This window comes from Oncorhynchus mykiss, chromosome 15 (genome assembly GCF_013265735.2).
Source record: "Oncorhynchus mykiss isolate Arlee chromosome 15, USDA_OmykA_1.1, whole genome shotgun sequence".
Lineage (NCBI taxonomy): Eukaryota > Metazoa > Chordata > Actinopteri > Salmoniformes > Salmonidae > Oncorhynchus > Oncorhynchus mykiss.
In genome coordinates this window covers 67,874,949-67,894,408 of record NC_048579.1, presented here as the reverse complement: position 1 = coordinate 67,894,408, position 19,460 = coordinate 67,874,949, and the positions used below count along the sequence as shown (strand labels likewise).

The window sequence follows — 19,460 nt, the reverse complement described above, 5'->3', positions numbered from 1 at the left end:
TGATTACCTCTTCACTGTTCCTCCACTAGATATCATACCTCTGATGACCCCTTCACTTTTCCTCTACTAGATATCATGCCTCTGATTACCCCTTCACTTTTCCTCTACTAGATATCATGCCTCTGATTACCCCTTCACTTTTCCTCTACTAGATATCATGCCTCTGATGACCCCTTCACTTTTCCTCTACTAGATATCATGCCTCTGATTACCTCTTCACTGTTCCTCCACTAGATATCATACCTCTGATGACCCCTTCACTTTTCCTCTACTAGATATCATGCCTCTGATTACCTCTTCACTGTTCCTCCACTAGATATCATACCTCTGATGACCCCTTCACTTTTCCTCTACTAGATATCATGCCTCTGATTACCCCTTCACTTTTCCTCCACTAGATATCATACCTCTGATTACCCCTTCACTTTTCCTCTACTAGATATCATGCCTCTGATTACCCCTTCACTTTTCCTCTACTAGATATCATGCCTCTGATTACCCCTTCACTTTTCCTCTACTAGATATCATGCCTCTGATGACCCCTTCACTTTTCCTCTACTAGATATCATGCCTCTGATTACCTCTTCACTGTTCCTCCACTAGATATCATACCTCTGATGACCCCTTCACTTTTCCTCTACTAGATATCATGCCTCTGATTACCTCTTCACTTTTCCTCCACTAGATATCAGGCCTCTGATGACCCCGTCTCTTGCGGTGTCAAAACAACTTTGACACTGCGACAGCTACAGAATTAGACAGGGAGACATATTTTGTCATAATCCCTTTACTTGACATCATGGCTCCCATTCTCTTGTGGTGTTATAACAAATGTAGTACCCGGTACAGAATTTATATTTGTCTTTATTGAAGGTAGTTATCTCTCCTGGTAGAGAAGTTCATCACTCCTGGTACAGAATGTAACAGGGATACCTATTTTGTCTTAAACTCTGTAAACCCAGAAATAAAATCCAGCATAATTTGTTTTATGTTTAAGTAGTCTGTCCATGAAAGATTAATTGTGTCCTGACCCCATGCAGCCGACCGGCCAGGACTGACCTATGAGCAGGTGCTGCGCGGCGACACCTCCTCCCATGTGATTGACAGCTTGGAGGAGGATAAGAAGTACACCGTCAGTATCTTTGCTATCTACCCCCAGGGCCCCAGCCAACCTGTCTCGATCGTTGGCAAAACACGTAAGTGACCCTGCTGAATGTGTCGACCAACAACTAGAATTTTAAATTTGAGTCATTTAGCAGACGCTCTTATCCAGAGAGACTTACAGGAGCTATTAGGGTTAAGTGCCTTGCTCAAGGACACAAACAGATTTCTGGGATGCGAAACCAGTGACCTTTAGGTTACTGGCCCGACACTGCTAGTCTACCTGCCTAAAACCAATCCTATGCTTTGAAATCAATGAGTGGGAGTTTACAAGTTGTGGAACACTTCTAGAAAATGGTGGAGAATCAGGATGCTTCCATTGCCTTTGAAAGTGATCTTGACAATACAATCGAAGTCAATTGGTTATGAAATATATATTTCAATGGAAGCTTAACGCCCGATTTCACACCTTTCTGACTGTAATAAGTTGTTTTTCTATGATTGTCCACTAAGTGGCAGTGTAGCTTCTCCCAACATGTTGATCAGATTTCCAGGCTGTGGTCATGTATTTCACCATCTGTGGGTGATGCAGTTTGTCTGTTCTCCATCAAATTACATTGGTAAAATGTATGTAAATATTAAAGAAAAGGTATTCATTAGTGTTCCTCCCCTAACTGAGACTGTGTGTGTGTGTGTGTGTGTGTGTGTGTGTGTGTGTGTGTGTGTGTGTCTATATCTATTCTGCAGTGAAACTGGTGCCAGTGCAGCAGCTCCTGGTCCAAAACGCCACCACAGACACCGTCCAGGCCCGCTGGGGCTCAGTGAAGGGGGCCACGGGGTATCGCATCACCTGGTCCTCCTCAGGTACTGGGACCCTATTAGCAGTGTGTTACCAAGATCACCCAGAAGACACATTGACCACTCAGACACAGTGTCTGTGAAATCACCATACAACATACAGCCTGCATACAGAGTATGTAGTGCCTTCGGAAAGTATTCAGACCCCTTGACTTTTTCCACATTTTGTTACATGACAGCCTTATTCTCATCAATCTACACACAATACCCCATAATGACAGAGCAAAAACAGGTTCACATTTACATAAGTATTCAGACCCTTTACTCAGTACTTTGTTGAAGCACCTTTGGCAGCAATTACAGCCTCGAGTCTTCTTGGGTATGACGCTACAAGCTTGGCACACCTGTATTTGGGGACTTCCTCCCACTCAAGGACATTCAGAGACTTGTCCCGAAGCCATTCCTACATTGTCTTGGCTGTGTGCTTAGGGTTGTTGTCCTGTTGGAAGGTGATCCTTTGCACCAGTCTGAGATTCTGAGCGCTCTGGAGCAGGTTTTCATCAAGGATCTCTCTGTACTTTTCTCTGTTCATCCCCACAGCATGATGCTGCCACCACCATGCTTTACCGTAGGGATGGTGTCAGGTTTCCTCCAGACGTGACGCTTGGCATTCAGGCCAAAGAGTTCAATCTTGGTTTCATCAGACCAGAGAATATTGTTTCTCACGGTCTGAGAGTCTTTAGGTGCCTTTTGGCAAACTACAAGCGGGGTTTCATGTGCCTTTTACCGAGGAGTGGCTACCATCTGGCCACTCTACCATAAAGGCCTGATTTGGTGGAGTGCTGCAGATATGATTGTCCTTCTGGAAGGTTATGTCATCTCTAGAGCTCTGTCAGAGTTGACCATCGGGTTCTTCTTGGTCACCTCCCTGGCCAAGGCCCTTCTCTCCCGATTTCTCAGTTTGGCATGGCGGCCAGTTCTAGGAAGAGTCTTGGTGGTTCCAAACTTCTTCCATTTAAGAATGATGGCGGGCACTGTGGTCTTGGGGACCTTCAATGCAGCAGAAAAATGTTGTTACCCTTCCCCAGATCTGTGCCTCGACACAATCCTGTCTCGGAGCTCTACAGACAATTCATTCGACCTCATGGCTTTGTGTTTGCTCTGATATGCACTGTCAACTGAGGGACCTTTTATAGACAGTTGTGTGCCTTTCCAAATCATGTCCAATCAATTGAATTTACCCCGGGTGGACTCCAATTAAGTTGTAGAAACATCTCAAGGACGATCAATGGAAACAGGATGCACCTGAGCTCAACTTCGAGTCTCATTGCAAAGGGTCTGAATACGTATGTAAATAAGGTATTTCTGTTTTATACTTTTAATAAATTTCAACCACATTTTTTTCACTGTCGTTATGGGGTATTGTGTGTAGATTGCTGAGGAATTTTTGCCATTTAATACATTTTAGAATAAGGCTGTAACGTAACAACATTTAGAAAAATTCTAGTGGTCTGAATACTTTACGAAGGCACGATCACAGATAACCAACCCCCCTCCCCTCCTTTACCTCCAGAGGGCCATAGAGAGAACGTGAACCTGGGGGAGACCTTTAACTTCTACATGATCCAGGGCCTCCACCCAGGCACTGAGTACGCCATCACCATCAACCCCATCTTTGTGGACATCGAGGGCCCTGTCATCTCTACCCCAGCCAAGACACGTGAGTTACCATGGAAACTGGGGCTATGTACAGGATGAGTCAACTTTTGAACATTATGGTTGCGTCCTGAATGACACCCATAATACAGTTCTTTCTACCAGAGCCCTGTGCCAGAGCAGTGTGCCGGCCGAGGCCATCTCCCTTCATCATGCAGCTGTACAATGACTAACATTCTATCCATAATGATAGTTCAATTCTCTCCCCTCTCTCTCCCGTCTCCCTGTGCCAGTGGAGAGCAGTGCAGTCCAGACTCTGAAGGCATCGGCAGTGAGCACCAACAGTGCCATGGTCTCCTGGAACTCTGTCCCTGGGGCCACCGGCTACAGACTAGCCTGGGGGCCCACTCCAGGTGACCTCTCACCTCTACACAATGCACTCGCACAATAGAAACCAAAGCCCTGCCCAAAAACAACCCCCCCTACCCCCTAGACAATTGTGGAGATCTGAGGGGATTTGATTTGATAGGCTAGGTGAATGTTTTAACATATTGCTTATCCCTGTCCAATCCTCTCAGATCTCCAGAAGTGTGTACGGAGCTAGGGGCTAGAGGTTCTTTCTTGACAGGGCCTCTATCTCTCTCTTCCCCCCCCCCCCCCCCTTCTCTCCCTCTCTTTCTATCGTACTCTGTCCTCCTGTCCTCCCTTTGGGCTTCTCTTCCTCTTGTAATTCTTTCTCTCTCTCTCTCCTTTTCTCTCTCATGCGTGATGTATCTCTGACGATGTTCAGAGTCTCCCCAACTCTGTGTACCTACCTACCATCCCTCTGTCTCACCGTGTCTATCAAAACCAGCATCACTAGAACATGATTGGAGGAAGATTCTGCAGCGGGCTTATGGATAAAAAGAAGGTGGGGGGTGTATTTGATGTCACCCTTCTGAGCGTCTCTGTGGGGACACGACACGGATCCTTTGAAATGCCAGGACTGGGCTCCCCACCATGTCACTCGGTAGTACCAGCGTCATTTCCATGTGACAAGCTGGCATCATGGCCACCCCCTCAGAAAACAGGAAAATAAAAGGAGAGATGGAGGGATACGGGGGTTGTTTTAATGAGGGGACGGGCTTCTGATGATGTTCATATGGGGATGACAGGAAAGGGGGGAATGTGTGAATAAAGGTGTGTGTGTGTGAAAGTGTGAGAAAAGGGATTGATCAAGCCAGATGAAAAGATGGAGGAGGGAGAGTAGGGTGCCTTGTCCTTTCATGTGGAGACGATGATGGGAGTTATTTTGGGGTTTAGGTTGGTTTTTGTTTATGTATCCTCTTCTCATTGCCCTCACGACTGGTTGACTTTTTTTTTAAACTTGGGATGCTTTTAATATCAACAGAGCTACGCTTGGAAACGAAAGGTATCATCAAACAATCCCAATGTCTGTAGAATTACTTGCTTTCGATGATTTGATTTGCCTGTAATGAGCTGTAAAGCAATATGAAAGGGACAAATTGAATGGAACGTCGTTAAGTTGAGTATTCATTAAGGGATTCATTAAGTTGAGTACGAAGAGAGACCTAATTGCTAATTAACTAATTTAATTTAAGCTACATAGTGAGAAATTTTGCCAATCATCAGACACAACTGCGACAGGGTAGCCTAGTGGTTAGAGCCTTGGACTAGTAACCGGAAGGTTACTTGCAAGGTTACTTGCAAGTTCAAATCCCCTAGCTGGCAAGGTACAAATCTGTCGTTATGCCCCTGAACAGGCAGTTAACCCACTGTTCCTAGGCCGTCATTGAAAATAAGAATTTGTTCTTAACTGACTTGCCTAGTTAAATAAAGGTAAAATAAACTCAAGTGAACACTCCATTGGTCCAAAGGAGTTGGCCTCCAATAGCAGGTGATTGTCATTCTGGGCAAAACACTAAACTGACCTTAGATCAGAGGCCCTAATCCTCCCCCTACTCCATTGTTATGTGTGTGTTATTCTTCCAGAGTTTGTGGGTCGGGACCGTCCTAGGCAGCTGGCTCTGAACGGCTCCACCACAGAGCACCTTCTGAAGAACGTGGTCCATGACACAGAGTATGTCCTGTCTCTTTACGTCCTGTTTGGATCGCTGGTGGGTCCCGGCGTCTCAGCTACCTTCCGCACCTGTGAGTCCAACGTGTCCTCTTTCCTAGTGAAGTGTATTTTCATCACTACCCTGACGACTTCCCCTTTATCTGGCACTCGGTCGTATCACCCATCATGCAGTATTGTTTTGTGTTTTCATGTTCAGACGCTCCTGTTTTTGTATTCTCTCTATGTTCGTTCTGATTAAACTCACCGACTGCACCTGCTTCCTGACTCCCTGCGTCTTTGTCATGTTGCCTTGTATCCCCTCTTCTCTCTCCACTAGCCCCTTTGGGATATGTGTCTAACTTCCACGTGACTTCCTACACCAGTTCCTCCATCGACGTGGAGTGGAGTCCCGTCGTGGGGTCCACCGAGTACAAACTCACCTGGAACATCGGTACCGTAGTGGGCTTCTTGATCCAAATCCTAAATATAACCAATATAACAATTTCAAAGATGAATGTAGTGTGTGTGTGTGTGTGTGTGTGTGTGTGTGTGTGTGTGTGTGTGTGTGTGTGTGTGTGTGTGTGTGTGTGTACACGTGTGTGTGTGTGCCTGAGTCTTTTAATTGGCTGTGTTACACAGATGGCAACACTCCCCAGTCCCAGTATTTGGACCGCAGCGTTCTGTTCCACCGCATTGAGGGCCTCAACCCAGAGACAGTCTACATAGTTAGCATCCACGCTGTCTACGGCAACACAGAGGGGCCAGAAATCTCCCTCTCACAGCTCACAGGTACCTGGAGAGAGAGTATGGGGTAAATCCAAACTTGTGCATGATTTTTTTTCTCCCACAGTGGTGATGGTGGGTATTGGACATTTTCACTTATTCATACATTAATGTCATTGGGAGACTGAGTGAATTTTCGACTCAAGGGGTTGCTAGGATTTGCCCCTATGACGTCAGTGGAGTCTGCAGTCACAGCAGTGTGCTTGGTAGGTGCTGTATACAAACAACTCTTTTAAGATACTGGGAATCCAAACGCATATGCAAGGAAACACATGGAAACAGTGGTTGACGTTGCTGTGGGTAATGTAATCACACTTGTGCAAGGAAACACATGTAAACAGTGGTTGACGTTGCTGTGGGTAATGTAATCACACTTGTGCATGGGAAGCCCTCACAATCCACCGCTGTATTTCCACCACTATTGTCATTCTAAGATGTGTGATTTGAACGAGACAGACCACTGTTATTTCAATCGAGTAAAGACGTCATTGAAAAGTGATGATCCATTCAGACCAGCCTTACTGATTGAACTTTTGGAAATACATTAAATGGAAAATATGGAGTGTAACTCTGAGTCACTGGCCATTTACATAAACCCACAGCCCTGTGGATGAAGTCCTGATATTGTAATCAAGTAGGGAGATGTGGAACGTTACGCCCCTTGTACCCTTGTAGACTGGTGGTGCCCTTGTTTGATTGACGCGTCATATACTTGAGATTCCTATTTTAACCTAGGTTCCCTTTGTTGACACTTGAGGCTTGTGTTTTAACCTCTGTGTGTGTGTGTGTGTGTGTGTGTGTGTGTGTGTGTGTGTGTGTGTGTGTGTGTGTGTGTGTGTCACTGCCATGGTTGTTATCATATAATAATTCTATCTGAGTTTGTTTCTACTGTTAGAAACTCTGAACAGAAAGTACTTCCTTTACATTGAAGAAGTCCATCCAGACTGTTGTGTTGTTGAATGAGGAACATTGTCACAACATTTATAAAGATAATTGATTGTATATGTATTCAAGGTATGCTCAAAGCGGTCAACATTGAAAGGCAGAAACTCGCCTCATTCACCACTGATGTGTAGCATCCATGTAGCGGCAGCCATTTTGTGGCAGAAAGCTCACCACACGTATTGTTTATCTTAAATGAACCAAACATCTATTGTTGATGTGGTTCCGTCAGCGTCGGTGACAGAGTCAGAGCTGATCCAGGCGGTCAAGGAGGTGAAGGTGGTGGATGTCGGAATCAACTCCTTCATACTGACCTGGAAGAGAACACCTGGGGTCACTGGCTACAAGATCTCCTGGAGCCCTTTCCATGGTGAGGAACACACACATGCATGTATGGACACACAGACATTGACACACAAACACACACCACCAAAACTCCATATACTACCCACCATTGCGACCTGTATGCTCTCATTGGCTGGCCCTCATATTCGTCGCCAAACCCACTGGCTCCAGGTCATCTATAAGTCTTTGCAAGGTAAAGCCCCGCCTTATCTCAGCTCACTGGTCACCTTAGCAGCACCCACCTGTAGCACGCGCTCCAGCAGGTATATCTCACCAAAGCCAATTCCTCCTTTGGTCGCCTTACTTTCCAGTTCTCTGCTGCCAATGACTGGAACGAACTGCAAACATCACTGAAGTTGGAGACTCATATCTCCCTTACTAACTTTAAGCACCAGCTGTCAGATAAGCTCACAGATTACTGCACCTGTACATAGCCAATCTGTAAATAGCCCATCCAACTACCTCACCCCCTATACTGTTATTTATTTATTTATTTTTGCTCCTTTGCACCCCAGTATCTCTACTTGCACATTCATCTTCTGCATATCTATCACTCCAGTGTTTAATTGCTATATTGTAATTACTTCACCACCATGGCCTATTTATTGCCTTACCTCCCTTATCCCACCTAATTTGCACTCACTGTATATAGACTTTTTATATTGTGTTATTGACTGTATGTTTGTTTGTTCCATGTGTAACTCTGTGTTGTTGTTTGTGTCGCACTGCTTTGCTTTATCTTGGCCAGGTCGCAGTTGTAAGTGAGAACTTGTTCTCAACTAGCCTACTTGGTTAAATAAAGGTGAAATAAAAATTTAGGCTCTATCTCAATTCGTCTTTCATGCTTCCTTGCATCCCCTCACATTCCCTCTTGTATTAGAGGTCATGGTCCCTCCCCACAGACCTAAGTTCTTCAAGGTGAGGAGAGAGGCTGTGAGGCATAAAGGAAAGATCGTTGTGAAATAGCTGTAGGCTATCCTGCTGTCCTGACCTATATATATATATATATCCCATGCATGTTGACCTCTCTGCCTCTAGGTGGCGATGAGAAGTCCCAGCTAGTCTCTTCCTCCAAGACCTCCTTCACGATCCCTAAGTTACAGGAGAGCTCGGCCTATAAGATCCAGGTGGCATCTATGGTGGGGGGCCGAGAAGGGAGCCCGTTCCTGGTCACTGCACGCACCTGTGAGTACTGAACTATGGCGACACCTCTCAGATATTCCTCTGGATAAGAGTGACTGCTAAATGACTCAAATGTAGACCTGTCACATGTCTCTACTCACCTAGCACCACCACCTAGCACTACCACCTAGCACTACCACCTAGCACCACCACCTAGCTCCACCACCTAGCACCACCACCTAGCTCCACCACCTAGCACCACCACCTAGCTCCACCACCTAGCTCCACCACCTAGCTCCGCCACCTAGCACCACCACCTAGCACCACCACCTAGCTCCACCACCTAGCTCCACCACCTAGCACCACCACCTAGCACCACCACCTAGCACCACCACCTAGCCCAAAAAGTAGCAGTATGGTATCTTAAAGTTATTCCGTGTGGTTGAGGGGATCAGTTTGAGCAAGGCCAGGCGCAGAACTGATAATCTTGATCAGATAATGAGTAGTTATTTGGGATGCAAAGTGATTTGTAGATCAGTGAGTCTGCACAGTCTTTCTCAAACACTGAAATTGTGTTGATTGTGTTCCAGTGGACCTGCCTAAATTGAAATGTAGACCTGTCACACGTCTCTACTCACCTAGCACCACCACCTAGCACTACCACCTAGCACCACCACCTAGCTCCACCACCTAGCACCACCACCTAGCTCCACCACCTAGCTCCACCACCTAGCACCACCACCTAGCTCCACCACCTAGCTCCACCACCTAGCACCACCACCTAGCCCAAAAAGTAGCAGTATGGTATCTTAAAGTTATTCCGTGTGGTTGAGGGGATCAGTTTGAGCAAGGCCAGGCGCAGAACCGATAATCTTGATCAGATAATGAGTAGTTATTTGGGATGCAAAGTGATTTGTAGATCAGTGAGTCTGCACAGTCTTTCTCAAACACTGAAATTATGTGTTGATTGTGTTCCAGTGGACCTGCCTAAAGTGAACGGCTTTGCAGCGCTGAACACCACAGACAGCAGTACTTCCCTCAACTGGATCAGAGTTGCCGGGGCTTCTGGGTACCTGCTCTCCTGGAGGCACATCTCAGGTCAGAGGTCAAAGCACAGCCAATCACATCAGGCTGTGACACCAGCACAGCCAATCACATCAGGCTGTGACACCAGCACAGATGATCACATCAGGCTGTGACACCAGCACAGATGATCACGTCAGGCTATGGCCTCATTCAAAATCCTTAGTATCTCTCCCGAGCCCGTTCGGGAGTTGTAGCGATGAGACAAGATAGTAGCTACTACAACAATTGGATACCACGAAATTGGGGAGAAAAGGGGTAAAAAAAAATAAAGAAAAAATGCTTTCTTCCTCAATAAATCTAATAGCACAGCACATTACTTACAGAGGATGCAATTCAAAATGCTTAGTAATGCTTTCTTCCTCAATCAATCTAATAGTACAGCACATTACTTACAGAGGATGCAATTCAAAATGCTTAGTAATGCTTTCTTCCTCAATCTATCTAATAGTACAGCACATTACTTACAGAGGATGCAATTCAAAATGCTTAGTAATGCTTTCTTCCTCAATAAATCTAATAGTACAGCACATTACTTACAGAGGATGCAATTCAAAATGCTTAGTAATGCTTTCTTCCTCAATCAATCTAATAGTACAGCACATTACTTACAGAGGATGCAATTCAAAATGCTTAGTAATGCTTTCTTCCTCAATAAATCTAATAGCACAGCACATTACTTACAGAGGATGCAATTCAAAATGCTTAGTAATGCTTTCTTCCTCAATCAATCTAATAGTACAGCACATTACTTACAGAGGATGCAATTCAAAATGCTTAGTAATGCTTTCTTCCTCAATCTATCTAATAGTACAGCACATTACTTACAGAGGATGCAATTCAAAATGCTTAGTAATGCTTTCTTCCTCAATCTATCTAATAGTACAGCACATTACTTACAGAGGATGCAATTCAAAATGCTTAGTAATGCTTTCTTCCTCAATCTATCTAATAGCACAGCACATTACTTACAGAGGATGCAATTCAAAATGCTTAGTAATGCTTTCTTCCTCAATCTATCTAATAGTACAGCACATTACTTACAGAGGATGCAATTCAAAATGCTTAGTAATGCTTTCTTCCTCAATAAATCTAATAGTACAGCACATTACTTACAGAGGATGCAATTCAAAATGCTTAGTAATGCTTTCTTCCTCAATAAATCTAATAGCACAGCACATTACTTACAGAGGATGCAATTCAAAATGCTTAGTAATGCTTTCTTCCTCAATCTATCTAATAGTACAGCACATTACTTACAGAGGATGCAATTCAAAATGCTTAGTAATGCTTTCTTCCTCAATCTATCTAATAGTACAGCACATTACTTACAGAGGATGCAATTCAAAATGCTTAGTAATGCTTTCTTCCTCAATCAATCTAATAGTACAGCACATTACTTACAGAGGATGCAATTCAAAATGCTTAGTAATGCTTTCTTCCTCAATCTATCTAATAGCACACAGCACATTACTTACAGAGGATGCAATTCAAAATGCTTAGTAATGCTTTCTTCCTCAATCAATCTAATAGTACAGCACATTACTTACAGAGGATGCAATTCAAAATGCTTAGTAATGCTTTCTTCCTCAATCTATCTAATAGTACAGCACATTACTTACAGAGGATGCAATTCAAAATGCTTAGTAATGCTTTCTTCCTCAATCTATCTAATAGTACAGCACATTACTTACAGAGGATGCAATTCAAAATGCTTAGTAATGCTTTCTTCCTCAATCAATCTAATAGTACAGCACATTACTTACAGAGGATGCAATTCAAAATGCTTAAACAAACACAGTTATAAAAGGAGAGAAAGAGAAAAACACTGGTTTCAAAATGTGGCAAATAAAAATAGTAAAACAACTGTGGACGCATTTGAATAAATAAAATAGATAGGGTGCTTTTATTTTATTTATATTATACTAAGTAAAAGCACGGCAAAAAAGGTGTTTCTTAACTTAAGATCTTTCTTAAAAATGCCTTCAGTTTCTGAGGCCCTCCCATTTCCCATTGTTGAAGTAGTCACTGACTAGACATGACTGGGTAGGTAAACCCAAGGCTCCACCACATGGCTGTCAGCTGCCAGTCATACAATTGGAATGGGGCCTATGTTAGTGACATCAGTACGTGTTAATGACTTTGTGTGAGCATGGCAGTGGGGGTGGGGGGTATATTTAGACAGCGCCCCTCTCTCTTATCCAAGTCATTTCCTTCAATAAACTGCCTAAAGTATAAATGGAATGTTGGGGTTTGTCTTTCATGTTCCGATCACTTTTTGGTCATCTCGGCACCCAGAACCAAATTGTTCGGTCTGTCACATGAGAAGACTACTTCCTGGCGATTTTATCAACTATTCTAGGTTTCATCTTCCCCAGTTTTTAAGTGTGAAGGGTTTGGAGGCCATAGTTAATAGAACTCATTATGTAGGCACAATAAATAGGGGTGAATTAGGGGTGAAATAGGGGTGAATTCAAGATGTAAATGGTGATTTTGTCCTGTAAATTGTCAATTGTTCCAGACTGTTATTGTGATGGGGAAACCTGAGTTACCCTTGGAATTGGGCTGGGTTATGTGTTTTTACAGTGATGACAATTGTTTTGTGTTTGTCACTATTTACAACCTCTTTGACCAACCAGAGGACAATTTGTTCACAATGACTTACCTGGATAAAGGTTAAATAGATTTCATTTATTTTTTTTACCACATATGGGTACACTTTTTCTCTTCAGAGTTGGACACCAAAAAGGAGAAGCTTGGCCCTTCTGCCACCATGTTTAAGCTGAGTGATCTGCTGTATGGCAGGACCTACATCTTCACCATCAGACCTCTGTATGGAGAGGTGGAGGGACCCATCACCTCTATCAACCACAGGATAGGTAAAGCTTAACACCTCTTCACGTTATGGCTCCAGCTCACTGGCACAATAAACAACGTGCTCACTCAAAAGTTCAAAAACGACAACAACAAAAACAATTGTTGAGTGCTGTTATCCTAGGCTGTAAGAAATGCAACGTTTTGAGAGCTGTCCATTACATTGTTATACACTTCACAGGAAGCCGTCTATCATACAGGAAACCCAATGCTGGTTCGTGTACTTACTAGGTCATGACATAAGTTATTACTAAGTAATTACTATGGTGTACAGTAGGTGTAGGACAGGCTAGCGGTTAGAGTGTTTGGCCAGTAACCAAAAGGTTGCGGGTTCGAATAATTGAGCTGACAAGAGGAAAAATCTGTCTGTGCCCTTGAGCAAGGCACTTAACTGGCTCCAGGGGCGCCGTACTAATATGGCTGACCCTGTAGAACAACACAATACACTGCATCTATCCATGTATGTGACTATAAAAATGTCATAAATCATAATGTAGACAGTATATCATGTGAAATGTGTCCAAGCACAACACTACTGCATATAAATCTGAAACACTGTCTATTTCCTTTCAGTGGCCAAGGACCGTCCTCTGGTGCCTGTCCAGTCTTCACCTGTCACGCCTTCCCCTCTCCTCCCTCACACCCTCACCGCCTCCCACCCCAACGCAGCCAAAACCACCAAAGCCCACACCCGCTCCACCGTCACCAAAGCCCCCTCCAAAACCACCTCCGGCACCGCCAAGAAACCCCCAAGCACCACCGTTGTCAAAACAGCTGCAGCCACCACCAGCGTTGGCCATCTTACCACCAATACCAGAAACGTATTGGTTTTGAATACAGAGACAACTGTTGGACCAGGGCCAGGTAACAGACGTATTTATAGTACCTATATAGATGAATAGCTGTTAGGCATTACAATCAGAGCAAACTGACAGCCCCTCAGAATAACAGCACTTAACTCCATTAGAGACTGCTTCTTAAGACTGAAGAATAACAGCACTTACCTCCATTAGAGACTGCCTCTTAAAACCCTCAGAATAACAGCACTTACCTCCATTAGAGACTGCTTCTTAAGACTGAAGAATAACAGCACTTACCTCCATTAGAGACTGCTTCTTAAGACTGAATAATAACAGCACTTACCTGATTTAGAGACTGCTTCTTAAGACTGAAGATGTTCCTTTAGCAATGTTCTGTCTGATGATAATAATGTCTGCTAACAACCAATATCACTGTCACCATTACCTGTGTGTGTGTGTGTGTGTGTGCGCACCTGCACGCTCGTTCCTGTGTGTGCATCCATGTGCGTGTGTGTGTGTTGCAGTGTGTGGCAGGGTGAAGGCAGACATAGTGTTCCTGGTGGATGAGTCATGGAGCATCGGATCCAATAACTTTGCCAAGCTCAAGGACTTCCTGTTCCGGGTTGTCACCTATTTCCCTGTGATTGGTCCTCAGGGCACACAGGTCAGAGGTCACACACCTTCAATATGTCAAAAGCTTTACTGTTCATTTTACGATTAACAGGCATGATGCACAGTATGTTAACACATCACACACAATAGACTTAAAAAAACATAGCAATGTAAGGGTGAAGTGTACCTGGTTGACTGTACCTGAAGTGTACCTGGTTGACTGTACCTGATCGACTGTACCTAAAGTGTACCTGGTTGACTGTTCCTGAAGTGTACCTGGTTGACTGTACCTGAAGTGTACCTGGTTGACTGTACCTGGTCGACTGTACCTGAAGTGTACCTGGTTGACTGTACCTGAAGTGTACCTGGTTGACTGTACCTGAAGTGTACCTGGTTGACTGTCCCTGAAGTGTACCTGGTTGACTGTACCTGAAGTGTACCTGGTTGACTGTACCTGAAGTGTACCTGGTTGACTGTACCTGAAGTGTACCTGGTCGACTGTACCTGAAGTCTACCTGGTTGACTGTACCTGAAGTGTACCTGGTTGACTGTACCGGAAGTGTACCTGGTTGACTGTACCTGAAGTGTACCTGGTTGACTGTACCTGAAGTGTACCTGGTTGACTGTACCTGAAGTGTACCTGGTTGACTGTACCTGAAGTGTACCTGGTTGACTGTACCGGAAGTGTACCTGGTTGACTGTACCTGAAGTGTACCTGGTTGACTGTACCGGAAGTGTATGGACTGTGTATACTTCTGAGCTCCATCATAGAGAGTCTGGTTTCTTCTTAACTAGTTGGTCCTGGTCACCCACATCTTGGCTTGTTCTTTTAGGGGTTAAGGTCCTGGTCACCCACATCTTGGCTTGTTCTTTTAGTGGTTAAGGTCCTGGTCACCCTTACCTTGGCTTGTTCTTTTAGGGGTTAAGGTCCTGGTCACCCTCACCTTGGCTTGTTCTTTTAGGGGTTAAGGTCCTGGTCACCCTCACCTTGGCTTGTTCTTTTAGGGGTTAAGGTTCTGGTCACTCTCACCTTGGCTTGTTCTTTTAGGGGTTAAGGTCCTGGTCACCCTCACCTTGGCTTGTTCTTTTAGGGGTTAAGGTCCTGGTCACCCTCACCCTGGCTGGTTCTTTTAGGGTCTAAGGTCTGAATTGTTGTTGCAAACTTTGTGACAACGTTTAGATTCAATATGTTAAAATCTGAAACCTAAAAGCACAGGAAATTTGCAATCATCTTCCTTTTTCAGTTCGCCCAAAGTATGTACCCTAATGTATCTGTGGAAACAGCATTCTGTTATTGCCTCTTGCTGAATTTCATTAAAACTGTATTTTCTATATAGGCAATATGAAGGGGAATGATACATGTTATAAGATGGCCTTGTTATTGAATGTACAGTACCAGTCAAACGTTTTGACTCACTTACTCCTTCAAGGGTTTTTCTTTAGTTTTACTATTTTCTACATGATGTAATAATAGTGAAGACATCAAAACTATGAAATAACACATATGGAATCATGTAGTAACCAACCAAGTGTTAAACAAAATATATTTCATATTTGAGATTCTTCAAAGTAGTAACGTTTTGCTTTGATGACAGCTTTGCACAGTCTTGGAATTCTCTCAACCAGCTTCATGAGGTAGTCACCTGTAATGCATTTCAATTAACAAGTGTGCCTTGTTAAAAGTACATTTGTGGAATTTCTTTCCTTCTTAGAGTGTTTGAGCCAATCAGTTGTGTTGTGACAAGGTACGGGTGGTATACAGAAGATAGCCATATTTGGTAAAATACCAAGTCCATATTATGGCAAGAACAGCTCAAATAAGCAAAGAGAAATGACAGTCCATCATTACTTTAAGACATGAAGGTCAGTCAATACCGGACATTTCGAGAACTTTGAAAGTTTCTTCAAGTGCAGTCGCAAAAACCATCAAGCGCTATGATGAAACTGGCTCTCATGAGGACCGCCACTGGAAAGGAAGACCCAGAGTTCCCTCTGTTGCAGAGGATAAGTTCATTAGAGTTAACTGGATCTCAGATTGCAGCCCAAATAAATGCTTCACAAAGTTTAAGTAACAGACACATCTCAACATCAACTGTTCACAGGAGACTGTGTGAATCAGGCCTTCATGGTCAAATTGCTGCAAAGAAACCACTACTAAAGGACACTAAAATAAGAAGAGACTTGCTTGGGCCTAGAAACACAAGCATTGGACATTAGACTGGTGGAAATCTGTCCTTTGGTCTGATGAGTCAAAATTTGAGATTTTGGTTTCCAACCGCCATGTCTTTGTGAGATGCAGAGTAGGTGAACGGATGTGTGATTCCCACTGTGAAGCATGGAGGTGGAGGTGTGATGGTGCTATGCTGTTGACACTGTCAGTGGTTTATTTAGATTTCAAGGCACACTTAACCAGCATGGCTACCACAGCATTCTGCAGCCATACACCATCCCATCTGGTTTGCGCTTAGTCGGACTATCATTGGTTTCTTAACAGGAAAATTACCCAAAACACACCTCCAGGCTGTGTAGAGTGATGGAGTGCTGCATCAGATGACTTGGCCTCCACAATCACCCAACCTCAACCCAGTTGAGATGGTTTGGGATGAGTTGGACTTCAGAGTGAAGGAAAAGCAGACAACAAGTGCTCAGCATATGTGGGAACTCCTTCAAGACTGTTGTAAAAGCATTCCTCGTGAAGCTGGTTGAGAAATTGCCAAGAGTGTGCAAAGCTGTCATCAAGGCAAAGGGTGGCTGCTTTGAAACATCTCAAATATAAAATATATTTTGATTTGTTTAACACTGTTTTGGTTACTACATGATTCCATATGTGTTATTTCATAGTTTTGATTATTCTACAAAGTAGAAAATAGTTAAAAAAATGTAAAAAACCTTGAATGGGTAGGTGTGTCCAAACTTTTGACTGGTACTGTAGGTAATTGCCACTGACTGTCCCATCTTTCCCCTCAGATAGCAGTTGTGCACTACAGTGATGAACCAAGGATAGAGTTCAAACTGAATGATTACAAGAACAGGAACTCTGTCCTAAAGGCTCTGAGAGGAGTACACTATGGAGGAGGCAACACCAAAACAGGTACACACATACACACATGGACACATACACACACACACGTACACGCATACAGACATTCTGTCTGCCTAGAAAAATGTTAGATGTCTATAAGCTTTGAAAGTGGAGACCTCACAAACGTCCAAAAGTAAACTTGCCTTGCCTTTTGGAGACAGCTTTGTATTTGCATAACTAATTAACTGTTAAATAGTGAACTGTTTCGCCCAGGGCTGGATTACCTAATAGGCACACAGGGCATGTATCCCTGGAGGTCGGGTGCCCCCCAGATAACATATGATAGCAAAATGTGTGTAATTGCAGGAAATGAGCTTTAAACTGCTAAATGTTCTCTTAACCTCATGGCAAAAAGTGAACAATAGCATGAGATGAGCTATAAAACAGTCATTTTTCTCTCATGGCAAAAAGTGTAGAAATGTCTTTAAAACTCCAGCATGTTCTCATAGCTTTATGGAGGTTGGTGCCCCAGGGCCCAAATGCGGTAGTCCGGTGCTGGTTTCGCCCCACCGTTAGCCAAGGTATTTAGCTAGCCAGCTGATGTTGTTTTCTGCTGGATAGCAACCGTTTTTTACCCTCTTTTGCTAGCTACCGTAGCCCTGTCTGTCAAACGCCCGTCTCCAAAAATGACAAGCTGTCTCCAGTTGTGTTTGCATTTTGAAATTGTGACACACCTTCCATGCCTATTCACTTTCAATACACATTGATTCTCTATATTGTACCTGCGACCAAGTCTGTGTGTGTGTGTCAGTGGCGGTCAGTGCCTTTTAAGATGAGGGAGGATGATCATTTAGGGGCGGCAGGGTAGCCTAGTGGTTAGAGCGTTGGACTAGTAACCGGAAGATTGCAAGTTCAAACCCCCGAGCTGAACAGGCAGTTAACCCATTGTTCCTAGGCCATCATTGAAAATAAGAATTTGTTCTTAACTGACTTGCCTAGTTAAATAAATTAAAATATATATTTTTTACGAACATGGTCTTATTTCTATTACAGCATGTTGGATGACTGTCATTTATATTCCATTCACCCAACTCAATGTAACATCGATAGGTTTAGGCTACTACATGATAGTCAAATTTTCCCTGTACCCATCATGAGGCTGCACACAGGTCGAGAGAAAGATTTGAGGTGACAGACAGTGACACACAGACAGACAGTGACACATTCAATACCGCCTTGCACACTCTTGCCTGCATCTAGCTGATCTACAGTGTAATCATTAGTCCAACAGTTGCAAAATAGAGTTTCTATTGGACAAATTCAGTTATGTTTATCCCATTTTTGTTTCATTTGCTTTTGTTTTAAGAAGTGTTTAACAGAATCCGCACAATGAATACACCCCTGATCACACGCAAACACAGTTCTCTTTCATAGCAGCCACATACAAACTGCTCGTTGTACATATAATTCCTTCTCACATCTATCTACGTGCTCTCTACGTACCTTTTCCCTTCACTTGTGGACTATCTATGACCAGGTGAAAAAACATTTCCAAGCCATACAGACTATATCATTGTGTCACGCCCTGGTCGAAGTATTTTGTGTTTATCTTTATTTATTTGGTCAGGCCAGGTTGTGGCATGGGTTTTTGTATGTGGTGTGTATGTATGGGGATTGTAGCTAGTGGGGTGTTCTAGTTAAGTCTATGGCTGTCTGAAGTGGTTCTCAATCAGAGGCAGGTGTTTATCGTTGTCTCTGATTGGGAACCATATTTAGGCAGCCATATTCTTTGAGTTTGTCGTGGGTGATTGTCCTATGTGTCGTTGTTCCTGTCTCTGTGTTGTTCACCAGATAGGGCTGTTTCGGTTTTCGTTACGTTCATTACGTTCTTTGTTTTGTAGTGTTTGTATCGATTCGTGTTTTACGTTTGTTTATTAAACATGGATCGCAATCCACACGCCGCATTTTGGTCCGACTCTCCTTCTCATACAGAAAACCGTGACACATTGCCACATCATAGTCAACAAAGCTACTAGAACTAATGCGTTAGTAAACATGCTACAATCATACAGTACAGTGTACAGTCAGCAGCAAGCAGTTTAGGAGTTGCACTGGCGGGCCCCGGTGGCAATACATTTATAAAACCAAAAGCTTACCTTGACTTGGAAGAGTTCCAGTGCTGGATAGCCATAGTCAGCTACCTCCCCATCCTTTCCTCTCTGTTTGAGCCGGGTGTTTGACTAGCTTGTTGCATTCAATGCTA

General features: G+C 43.7%; 1 protein-coding gene across 8 annotated transcripts in view; it reads left to right on the top strand.

Annotated features, from left to right (window-relative positions):
- Nucleotides 1-19,460, top strand: part of LOC110501000 (collagen alpha-1(VII) chain-like) — a 111,469-nt gene that overhangs the window by 27,643 nt on the left and 64,366 nt on the right. For all 8 annotated transcript variants that reach the window (XM_036945065.1, XM_036945069.1, XM_036945067.1 and 5 more), the window contains exons 10-23: nucleotides 1,041-1,196; nucleotides 1,849-1,965; nucleotides 3,473-3,619; nucleotides 3,849-3,968; nucleotides 5,548-5,706; nucleotides 5,952-6,065; nucleotides 6,254-6,403; nucleotides 7,572-7,709; nucleotides 8,723-8,869; nucleotides 9,785-9,904; nucleotides 12,622-12,768; nucleotides 13,337-13,627; nucleotides 14,088-14,227; nucleotides 17,143-17,266. In XM_036945065.1, the coding sequence (XP_036800960.1) occupies nucleotides 1,041-1,196; nucleotides 1,849-1,965; nucleotides 3,473-3,619; nucleotides 3,849-3,968; nucleotides 5,548-5,706; nucleotides 5,952-6,065; nucleotides 6,254-6,403; nucleotides 7,572-7,709; nucleotides 8,723-8,869; nucleotides 9,785-9,904; nucleotides 12,622-12,768; nucleotides 13,337-13,627; nucleotides 14,088-14,227; nucleotides 17,143-17,266 (2,070 nt within the window). The remainder of the gene's footprint in view (nucleotides 1-1,040; nucleotides 1,197-1,848; nucleotides 1,966-3,472; nucleotides 3,620-3,848; nucleotides 3,969-5,547; nucleotides 5,707-5,951; nucleotides 6,066-6,253; nucleotides 6,404-7,571; nucleotides 7,710-8,722; nucleotides 8,870-9,784; nucleotides 9,905-12,621; nucleotides 12,769-13,336; nucleotides 13,628-14,087; nucleotides 14,228-17,142; nucleotides 17,267-19,460) is intronic.